The 11,857-nt window shown below is 39.3% G+C and overlaps 1 protein-coding gene across 3 annotated transcripts in view; it reads left to right on the forward strand.

Moving 5' to 3' along the window:
- The window catches only part of vit (vitrin), a 30,732-nt gene extending 19,060 nt beyond the window's left edge, over window positions 1–11,672 (forward strand). For all 3 annotated transcript variants that reach the window (XM_089012473.1, XM_089012476.1, XM_089012475.1), the window contains 8 exons: window positions 1,357–1,419; window positions 1,576–1,623; window positions 2,895–2,960; window positions 4,413–4,560; window positions 4,665–4,768; window positions 5,874–6,100; window positions 7,741–8,254; window positions 9,079–11,672. In XM_089012473.1, coding sequence (XP_088868599.1) covers window positions 1,357–1,419; window positions 1,576–1,623; window positions 2,895–2,960; window positions 4,413–4,560; window positions 4,665–4,768; window positions 5,874–6,100; window positions 7,741–8,254; window positions 9,079–9,257 — 1,349 coding nt within the window. In that variant the 3' untranslated portion in view covers window positions 9,258–11,672. The remainder of the gene's footprint in view (window positions 1–1,356; window positions 1,420–1,575; window positions 1,624–2,894; window positions 2,961–4,412; window positions 4,561–4,664; window positions 4,769–5,873; window positions 6,101–7,740; window positions 8,255–9,078) is intronic.
- Window positions 11,673–11,857: the final 185 nt, after the last annotated feature.

Raw genomic sequence — 11,857 nt, forward strand, 5'->3', positions numbered from 1 at the left:
ATGTTTGCCGTTAGATTGATAATTGGCAGAATGTGAATTAAAATTCATCACCCTGAGAAGTGTTTGTCAGATTTTAGTTAACTTTATTTTAATTAATATTAAACACAAAATAAGTCACACCTCGACACATTTTTTTTTCTTTTGTAGTGCATAGTATGGTTACCTACCATTGAAAATAACACAGGAAATAACCAACATGAAATAATTCACTTCCAGACATAAAAATGTGTCCACTCCAGTGCCAGGGTTTTTGTCATTTTCACGCAAATTCCAGGACCCGCAGAATATTGAGTTTTAGGACTACAAAAAAATTCAATGCAGCGTAAGAAACCTTAGCCTCTCTTCTTTCATCAGAAAAAAAAGTTAATTCCTAAACTACATTTGTTTGGAGTTATGTGAGCTTAAAATGAGGGCAACTCTCCATAATACAATGCAATACGTACCTACATATTGGTTTTAAATAGCGCTTTAACAAGAGCTGAAGCTGGAACAAATCACTGGCCAGTCTGGCCAGCACTTTATCGGCACCCAAGCAAGAAAAAAAATACTAAACCCAAACTAATTTGGGAATGGCGCTCTCTGTCATATTTTCAATTCCTGAATAATAAATTCGTGAATTGGCAGTGCATGAGTTAAGAAGTTATGTTACAGACATATTATTCCAAAATGTTGGTCCATTCATTCATCGTCTTTGTGGAGTCATTTAGATTGGTTCTTCTTGAACTGTTTGAAAGAGGTAGACTCCATTTTAAGTGATACACAGGGCGACCAAATCAAACATAATTGTTGAAGTCTAATAGACTGTTTACTTGATGATTATTTTTTACAGCATTGCGCATTAGTTCCCATATCGAGTCTTCCGGCACTTAACTTGCGTTGTCATGTCATTATGATGTCATTCACAATTATTGTCATCAGTCGGCAATAAAACTATTTTTTATTTGAGAGGATAAAAGTGACGTCATTCTTTGAGGTCCCTCAGACTTGTTTTGAATGCATTTTCTTTCCGAAAGCGCAAATAATTTCATTTTCCAACAAGTCAAGCTACTCCCTCTAAGTATTTTTGAGGGCAAAGTCATTGCATTTGTTTATAGGCTCAGTCACGGCTCATTGGCAAGACGCAAGCAGCGCTCACTTCCCCCAATTACAGGTTGTAGCTCCATCTGTTTGAAGACGCCTGGAAAACAAACCTTAAGAGAAAGGAAATTCCTTCCCGGCACGAGGCACTCAAATTCTGCCAAATAACTCACCAGATGAGAACCGAAGACTGTGGCAGTGGGCCGACTTGCTGCAGTGTTTGTTTGGCATGAGATGCGCGTCACGGTTGTACGACGACTGAACATGTGTTTCTTTTAGTATCCCGATCCAGTGATTTGGACGGGAACCGCCAAGCGCCGCTGGATACAACACATACGAGAGGTGAGCTGCGGTCAACATGGCCGCAAAACACCTGCTTGTATCCAAACAGGCATCAGCTTGGACGAACCACATGATGTGTGACTTTCACGTATTCATGCCAAGTCTGTCGTGAGTATTTGTGGGTGTGAGCTGAATTGTGTGGTTTCATCTGTGCAGTGGAGACAGTGGATGAATGGAGGCCTGATGCAAACCTTTATCAGTCAGGTAAGGTCTTTAGCGATCCTTTTTTTTTCTTCTGCTTCTTAGTGGCATTGTCTTAGCACCAAGTAAGTCCTTTGGCTAGAAACCAAGCTGAGGTTATCCAAGGAAAAAGCATCTGGTTTTATGGCCGGCCTCTAATTGAAGGGATGTTGAGATAATGTCAAACAGCACGATGGCTTGTGGATCAAAGCAGGCCCTGATTAGCTTCATGTTTATCCTACACACACACAAACACACACAGACTCGAAAGAACACAGCTGTTGGTATAGGGGGAAAATTCCATGACAAAATGTACTTCTTGTTCCTTATACTGTACTGTATATCTGACTTTATTTCTCTTTGATCAACATCTTTTTATGCTTCAAGAAGGAAAGGCCAAGGCATCTGGAAATCATCTTTATTCTAAAAATATAAATCCGTGATCAGAGGTTTTTTTTCAATAAGTATGCAAAAGATTTTGAAAATGAATATTTGTAAGTATTTTATTATTTTAGTACAGAGATACCTCAGCTTACGAACTTAATTAGTTCCCAGAAAGTGTAAGGCAAAAAGTTTGTCTGCCAAACATTTTTTTCCCATAAGAGACAATTAAAAATGAGAATAATCCGTTCCCAGATCCCCATAAAACAATTTTCTACTGAATAACCCTGAAAACTACACAAAATATACCTATTTTATGTATAGTAAATGTGCTATTGTATTGTAATTAAAGAAATTAACTGGACTATATACTAAAGTTGTTTTATTTACCTTTGTGATGGTCATTGATGTAGTTGCCTCTGGATGATATCCAAGTGAAGTTGCCATGCTTTCTCGACAATAATACCCTCACTCAGACGGTCCGCTGTTAGCTGCTTTTCGTTAATCCAAATCAACAGAAGTCTTTCAACCTCTTCTATTGTCTCTGTGTGCCTTTCAATTCATTGGCTGGTAAGTGGTTCACTGTGTCCGGATTATTTTTATTAATTGGAGATCATATTGATGATTTATAACAGCCATTTTGTAACAATTTAACACGGTAGCGCAGAAATCGACATTTCAAGGAAATGTTAAGCTAGTTTTTGAACACAGTTGTGAGCTACTCAGCTGGTGCTTAGGGTCTATTTGTTGAGCACAGGCAGGTCATTGATGATTGCTGCATTAAAATAATTACACTGTATGTGAGATATGTGCACTGAAAAATATTTAACAAAACCAAATCTGACTCAACTATGATGGGTAGAGACAAATAAGCCCTCTATGCGATATTTTTGAAGTGTCACTTTGAATTGCAGGCTTCAGTATGAGAGAGCAGGCACCTCCACCCAGAGCACCTGAACCTGTGTCACAGGGAGACCCAGGTATGAGGAACAATTAAACAACACATATTAAATCACGTTTTAGACATCATAAAATGGTGATAAAATTAACTTTAACTCATTCACGATCATTGAAATATGACATGGAGCGCCATTCCCAAATGTGTCCCGAAAAGGCGCTGGTCAGACCTCTGGCAGGTTTTTTTCCCTTTCACGAGGGGTCAGCATTTCCCTTTTATATAGCCACTCGCACCTCATATTACTACATACCCATATAACTTAGGAATTAACTCTTTTTTTCTGAAGAAAAATAAGACTCTAAGGTTTCTAACGCTGTATTGAATGTTTATGTAGTCCTAAAACTTAATCCTCTGGGTCCTGGAATTTGAGTGGAAATGCCAAACCCCTGGAAATTACACATTTTTGCACGTCTGGCAGTGAATAAGTTAAAGTCCCCAAATCATGTGGTGCAACACTCACGCCTAAATGTAAAACTTGCATTTTCAACAGCAACTCATTTGTTTTCAAACTAAACATGCACTAAAATGCATTGAACAGAGTCACTTGGATTCGATTCATGTCAGCAGGAACCACACCCACAACAGTGCAGCTTCCCCTCTTATAGATACACCGTACAGCTAGTGGTCATTTATTCTCACTGGTTCATGAAAATTGTGTTGTTTAGTGTATTTAACATAGCATGTTTACGATTTTGGATTGGGCTTTTGTTTGTATTCATCAACATGAAGCCCATGAAGTTTGTAAGACGAAAAGTTTGTAAGATAAGGTGTTTGTAAGTTGAGGTCTCACTGTACTGTATTTTTTTTACACATTAGCACAGTATAAGACAAAAATAATTATGATATTTTTGGGTGTATAAGGTGCACCCAAAGGCCTTCATTTTCTTCAAAAGATAACTCTGCGCCTTATACGCTGGTGCGCCTTATATGTGAAGTAATATTGAGCCTTAACAGGTCTCGCAATTACTGTCAGCAGACACGACTCCATTTCCCCCTCTAGAAAAAGTTGTGCGCAACCCCAGTGGTGTGAGTTATGTATGGAAAACTTTTATATATTTATACATTATATTTGGAAAGCTTTTTTTTCATTCATTGAAGATGCGCCTTATAGTCCAGTGTGCTTTATACAGGTAACACCCGAATTACGACCGGGTTCTGTTCCGACAAAATGGTCGTAAAACAAACGGTCGTAAATCGAAATCCATTCAAAATGGCTGACGTGACGTTTACACGACAGGATAGTATACGATGTCAATCTGTTGTTTTTAAGCAACGTTTTCTATTGAATACTATTATATACCAATCTGATGACGGTTCATTTATACATTTGATAACTTTTAGTGTCATTTTTTTTTATTTTATATTTTGTATTATTGATTTTTATTACTGTATAACTGTACCTGTAATGTATAAAAGTCCTATTTTTTTTTAAATCTCTTTCTGTCTATTTGTGACTGTTACGATGTTTCCTTAGAATGTAAAGTCGACCTGGTATTCTTGATGGATGGGAGCTGGAGCATCGGTAAGAGGCGTTTTAAGATCCAGAAGGACTTTCTGGCTGAGGTGGCTCAGGTCATCAACATTGGCGTGGCTGGACCCATGATGGGCATCATTCAATACGGGTTAGTTTTTTCTTATCCTGACATAGAAATCAATTTTTTAGCAGGGTAGTGGGGGTTCACATGGATGGACTCCGGCATCTATTGCATTGTTGCTTGCTGCACAGGGACGACGCTGTCACAGAGATCAGCCTCAAGAGTTACTCCAACTCCAGAGACGTGAAGACCAGCATCACCAAGATTGCGCAAAAAGGAGGCGCCTCCAATGTGGGTGAGTGAAGGGCCCACATGACACAAAAGTGCGAAAGGGAAAGCAAATCTCTTATTGTTCTGTTTATGAGCTAGGCTCATTTTCACATGCAAGGTTAGAATTAGATCTAAATTTTGCTGCCATGCACTGTTCGACAAATTACAGTCCTGCATCTGTAAACATTGTTTTTCTTTGGCTCGGACCAAACGGAAGAGGAGTGACGGTTAGGGGGATGGTGGACTTGTGGGGGGCTTTCAGTGGGATACAAATAGCATTTTTTTTTTGTTCACCCTCAGATCATGTCAAAGTATGAGAACTTATAATAGTTTTGAAGAAAATGTCTCCTGTTTGGCCATTTTTAGGTTACTATGCAGCCTATTCCATGGTTAATGACGGGATTGCACTATATAATGCTGCTGTTGTGTAGTCTACAGACGTGCTTGTGTGGACTAGAAAAAGGCTACACATGCTGTTTATGGTTTTATTTTGTCAAGTACATTTTTCTCAAATGCGTGGATGGTTAGGAAACGCAAGCAATTCTCTAAAACCCTAAAGGACAACCGACGTCTCCGTGTCCATAATTTGTAAAATGGCTTCAAATGACTTCTACTGAGCGTATTTTACAATCATATTTTCAATTCCCGAATAAATTTGTGAATGGCAGTGAATGAGTTAAATTGTTATTTTTATTCTTCACCATAAAACGGTACTTATTTTCATACCTTACTCTCGGAACATCACATTTTATATGCCTGGCGTATCCATGCTCATATCCATCGGGTTCAACGTTGTTGATAGCGGCACATCTGTCTCACCAATACATTATAATTAGTATGAAACTGGAATATATATACTTAGACCCGAAAAAAGCTTCAAGATAAATACTCGGGTTACATTATGACAGACAACACAGTGCTTAACGTGTCTGCCTCACAGTTCTGACGTCTTTGGATTCAATCCCCAAAACACCCATGTTAGTTTGCTTGATTGAAGATGCCATCGGAGTGAATGAAAGGTTGTCTGTTTGTATCCTCCGATTGTCTGACCCGCAAAATAGAAGGCCGCTTCAAAATGAAAAACACGGCTGTTCTGTTCTTGACTTTGCTGCCACCTGGTGTCTAAACAGGGAAGGCCCTGGCCTACATCAACACTCACTACTTTAGTGATGCCAACGGGAACAGAGGAGGCGCTCCAAATGTTGCCGTGGTGCTGGTGGACGGATGGCCCACCGACAAGGTGGCGGAAGCGTCGCGACTTGCACGGGAATCGGGCATCAACATCTTTTTCGTTACCATTGAGGGTGCCGATGACAACGAGAAACAAAACCTAGTCGAAGCAAATTTTGTGGATAAGGTAAGACGAAAGAGCAGTGATTGTGTCTCCTAAAATCTTTGTTCGGCTATTTATGCCAGTGACATATAATGGCAATGTATTTAATGCTGTTACTTTATGGCAAAGGGTACTTTTGTATCTAACCAGTTGTTGCAATTCATATTTTGATGGTTAATATAAGCTCTTAAAATCGCTGAAATGCAATAAAGAATCAATCCATATACTGTATTTTTTTTTTACACATTAGCACAGTATAAGACAAAAATAATTCCGATATTTTTGGGTCTATAAGGTGCACCCAAAGGTCTTCATTTTCTGCGCCTTATATGCTGGTGCGCCTTATATGTGAAGTAATATTGAGCCTTAACAGGTCCCGCAATTACTGTCAGCAGACACGACTCCATTTCCCCCTGTAGAAAAAGTTGTACGCAACCCCAGTGGTGTGAGTTATGTATGGAAAGCTTTTATATATTTATACATTATATTTGGAAAGCTTTTTTTCATTCATTGAAGATGCGCCTTATAGTCCAGTGTGCTTTATACAGGTAACACCCGAATTACGACCGGGTTCTGTTCCGACAAAATGGTCGTAAGTCAAACGGTCGTAAATCGAAATCCATTCAAAATGGCCGACGTGACGTTTACATGACAGGATAGTATACGATTTCAATCTGTTGTTTTTAAGCAACGTTTTCTATTGAATACTATTATATACCAATCTGATGACAGTTCATTTATACATTTGATAACTTTTAGTGTCATTTTTATTATTTTATATTTCGTATTCTTGATTTTTATTACTGTATAACTGTACCTGTAATGTATACAAAACTGTTTACTATACAGTTCATTTATAAATTTTATACTTACCTTTTAGTGTCGTTTATATCATTTTATATTTCATATTATCGATTTATATTTTATATTTAGATGTTATATCGTGGGTTAAAGAAAACACTTATACGTAAAGAACACAGCATTATTACAGTATTCAAACAACATATACTGTAGGTACAAATACAAAATTAAGCATGTAAAAAAATACAAAAAAAGCAAAATACGTAGGTACATATGTACAAAAATAATGCCTGATAAAAAACAACAACAAACAAATTGAAGTCCACTGGTGCTCTCGCTCTCCCTACTAACGGTCAGAAGAGGTCGCCCGACACACATGCTCGGACTCAGGCGGACGCCGAAGAAAAAAAGCAAGGAGATGTTGCCGTGACGGTATCTGCACTGTATAACTAGTGTATTGAGTGTAGTCACGCAGTCGATTGCTATGCGAGTGTGTGACATGTGTGTGTGTGTGGCTGGCCAAAATTGTAGTACGCGTTGTCGCCTACTTGCGCGTTGCGACGCCAGGTGTAGAATTAATTTAAAAAAAAGGGGGGGGGGGGGCCGGCGGTCGTGGTACTACGGGTGGTCGTAACTCACATCGGTCGTAACTCGGATGTTACCTGTATATGGAAAAAGGTTGGAAATACACCCTTCATTAGGGGTGCGTTTTATACTCTGGCGCGCCTTATACACCGGAAAATACGGGATTATTTTTTCAGTAGATTTGACGCTAAAAATAAATACCAGTAGTCCAAAAGTTGTATCCGAACTTCATGTAGACCATTTGTTGAAAGGGTGTTTGTTGTCTTGCATTCCAACAGGCCGTGTGTCGCACAAACGGCTTCTTCTCCTTGCCCGTGTCGAGCTGGTTCGCTCTGAGGAAAAGCGTTCAGCCTCTGGTAAAGCGAGTGTGCGACACAGACCGACTGGTTTGCAGCAAAACGTGCCTGAACGCCAACGACATCGCCTTTGTGATCGACGGCTCTAGCAGCGTGGGCACCGGCAACTTCCGCACTGTGCTCCAGTTTGTGGCCAACATCACGCGAGAGTTCGAGATCTCCGACACAGACACGCGAGTTGGTACCGTGCAATATACCTACGAGCAGCGGCTGGAATTTGCCTTTGGCCAACATAACTCAAAGGCCGAACTGCTCAACGCCATCAAACGCATCAACTACTGGAGCGGCGGCACCAGCACGGGAGCTGCCATCACTTTTGCCGCCGAGCAACTCTTTACCAAATCCAAGCCCAACAAACGCAAAATAATGATCGTGATCACAGATGGGCGCTCTTATGATGATGTCAGAGCACCTGCACTGGCTGTGCATAGCAAAGGTGAGGCCTGTTGGACAAATACCACTTTAATGCAGCGTAACATTTAAATGCTACTTCACCATGTTTGCTTCTAAAACTGGAATCGAATAAACTGGGCCCTTTAAGCACATTGGGTTTATTATAATAATTCTTATAACAACAATAATACAAAAATAATAATATATTGTGTTGTCAATGATGATGAATTAAAGGTTAGTTTCAGTAACAGGTGGACAATGTTTCACAAATATAGCTAAGAATTGCAATGCACGACATGTTAAAGTCTGGATTGTGGAAGCTTTTATTGGTCAAATTCCCGAATTTATTCTGAATTTTAGAGCATGCCGTGGAGAACCAAAACCCGAATTTGTTCGCGTTTTGGTTTTTCTTTGTTGTTGTTTTTCGCCGATAAAGCGCTAGTCAGACCTGTGGCAATGTTTTACCCTACCACACGGGGGCAGCATTTGCCTTTTGTACAGCCGCCCCCATTTCAAGCTCAGATAACTCCAGTCCTATATAACTTAGGAATTAACTCCTTTCTTCTGATGAAAGAAGAGAGTCTAAGGTTTCTTACGCTGCATTGAATGTTTATGTAGTCCTAAAACTCAATAATCTGTGGGTCGTGCAATTTGAGTGAAAATGACAAAAACCCTGGCACTGGAGTCGATACTTTTGCATATGTTCAGGCAGTGAATGAGTTAAAAATACAAATATGTCAAAAACAGAATATTTTGCGTCACATAAAGTAATGTTGATTAAATTTCACCGGTTTCCAGCGCCATGTCCTGATCTCATTTGCAGCGTGTGAGGCTTGTGTATAACGCTCCTTCCTACCTGTGTTCCAGGTGTGATCGCCTACTCCATCGGGATCGCTTGGGCTGCCCAGGACGAGCTAGAGTACATCGCCACTGACCCCGACAAGGAACATTCCTTCTTTGTGGATGAGTTTGACAACCTGTACAAATTTGTGCCCAAGATCGTCCAAAATATCTGCCACGAGTTCAACTCCCAGCCCAGAAACTGAGAGCAAAACGCGTTGGGCTGTCCAAACAGAACACTGACTATAAAATTTTACTCTTTCTGTCAGCCACAAGTGGTGCGTTGGCGTATCTGAGCAGAAGGGAAGTGTTCATCTTACCATGGAACATTTTTTTGAGAATAGGTACTTGTTCCCGAATCTGCCAGTGGTGTTAATACAGTAAAGTATCGTTATATCGATATTCTCGGGAGTCGGAAAAAATATCGATATAACCGGACTATCGATATATCCGATCCTGCATGTAAACTTTCTCCTTGCGTTCATAGAAATAGTATCGTAATAAGCAGTACTATCAATATAACCGATATCGCTATAACGAGACTTTACTGTAATTAGCTTTTCGCCACCGCCGTTATTTACGAGCTAAAAGTCACTTCTTACTTCGATACTCTAAAGTGCAGGTTGAATTAAATCCATACTGATGCATTTCGATGAATTTATTTCAGCAGTTAAATTTTGATAGAAACTCATGTACCGTAATTTCCTGTGTATAAGGCACACCGGAGTATAAAGCGCACCCCCAATGAATGGTGTATTTTCAAAGTTTTTCCTTATACTGTACCCCGGACTATCAGGCGCACCTTCAATCAATAAAAAGGTTTTCCAAATATAATATATAAATAGATACGTTTTCTAAATATAAGGCACATTGCATGATAAGGCGCTACAGTAGAGGCTGGTTTTACACACTACTTCCTCTCCGGGGGAAATGGAGTCGTAGCTGCTGCCAGTAGTTGCGAGATCTCTTGTGGCGCAATATTACTTCCCGTATAAGGCGCAGCGTGATCTTTTCAAGGAAACCAAGGCTTTTGGGTGCGCCTTATACACTGGAAAATACATTAAACAGGAAAATGAAAGAAATTCAAAAATCAGAAGACTGATTCAGATATGACTTCTATTTTAAACTGATTTTCACACGGAATGTAATCTCTTCATTATGGTTACTTAAAGGACAACCGACGTCTCCGGACAAGTTGTGTCCATAATTTGTAAAATGGCTTCAAATGACTTCTATGAGCGTATTTTACAAAGATTCCACCGCATATAGCTATATTTACGTTTTAAGACTCACGCTGAATATTCAGGAAGTATTGTTTTTTGAGTTGGTGGCGACTCCCTACGTGACGTCACTAAAGGAACGCCCGTGACCGAAAAAAAAGACACATTGTAGCAGTCCTTCCATCACGTCAATGTATTTTGCTGTACTTGTTTGGTCTGAAAACCTTGTGTTGCACCCAAAAGCCGCCAGAAGAGGGCATCCAAGCTCCATATAAGGAATTTATCAGCCTGTGGAAACGGAGGTGACCACAGGAGGTCGTCATTTTGTGCCTCTTTTCTGGGACACTACATTGCAGTCCAGATGCCTCAAAATGACACGGAATAAATTCTTTAATCGATTGCAAACATATGCTTTCCTCTTCAGAACTATTTGAATCATATTCATAACTGGATGTGTAACAAAAGCATATTCTCCGAATCTGAAGCCATTGTTTTGATTCTCCAGCAATTCAAGACGTCATGGCTTGACGTCACGAACTGGGGCGGGACTTTCTGAAAATCCCCAATTCGCAGCTCAATTTTTTGCAGATTTTGGACACTTTAAGTCATTTTTATTGGTGTTTTGCATTTAAATAAAATGTCATACTGCGTGTTTTGGGTATTTTAGATGCTATAAAACTTTTTTCTGATGTCAGTTCAGAAACAAAAAAAGTGACATCGGTTGTCCTTTAAGTAAGTGTTTTGTTTACATGTGAAATATAATTATAGTGAAATATTAATTCTGTGTGATGGATCCATCAAATTGAGTTTTTTTTTAACTACTGAAATTAAATTCCCATATTTTAATGTATTGAGTTGCATCTGTACATTACGTGTAACATTTTGCAACTGTTCAGGATTGGTATATTATTTGAAGGTGGGAAAAAAGTAAATCTAAAATATGGACTGTATTTTCCATATATAAAGCGCACTGGATTCTAAAGTGCATGTTCATCTTTTGAAAAAAATTAAGGTTTTTAGTGCCTTATAGTGGGAAAAATACGGTAATAGGGATGTGATCCTTGCAGAAAGAAATTTGTTATACGTGGCTCTGCCTCTTGTGGCCTATTTGTGCTTTCTTAGAAAAGGCGCATGTCCTTCCTAAAAGGAGACATTTGTTTTTGAGGGGCATTGTGACTGTTCCTGGAGCACACTATGGTGTGTGCTTTGGTCATTGGAATGTGTTTTACGTGCACTGTGCATGATTTATTTCCTTAACAGTGCGATCACTTTTAAACAACTTTTGTTTGAAGTGTATTTATGATTGTCTCCCTATTTGTACATATTCATATAGAACATTTGCTCACAATGATTTTTAATTTCTTTTGCAAATTTTGATACATTAAAGAATACAAACTACTGTGGAAATGTGTTTGGATAGGATTGATTTCGCCGTTATTAGTCTCGCAGTGGAGAAATTTACATTTCACAGCAGCAAAGTGATGAAAGGAAGAGGAAAGATAGAGGAAAAGTAGAAAAACAAAATACAAGACCTGCTGTAAAGGCAGCCACTGTTAAGGCGCCATCTTGAAGTTAAAACAACAAAA

This window comes from Hippocampus bargibanti, linkage group LG13 (genome assembly GCF_051943395.1).
Source record: "Hippocampus bargibanti isolate YZ-2025 linkage group LG13, ASM5194339v1, whole genome shotgun sequence".
Classification (NCBI taxonomy): domain Eukaryota; kingdom Metazoa; phylum Chordata; class Actinopteri; order Syngnathiformes; family Syngnathidae; genus Hippocampus; species Hippocampus bargibanti.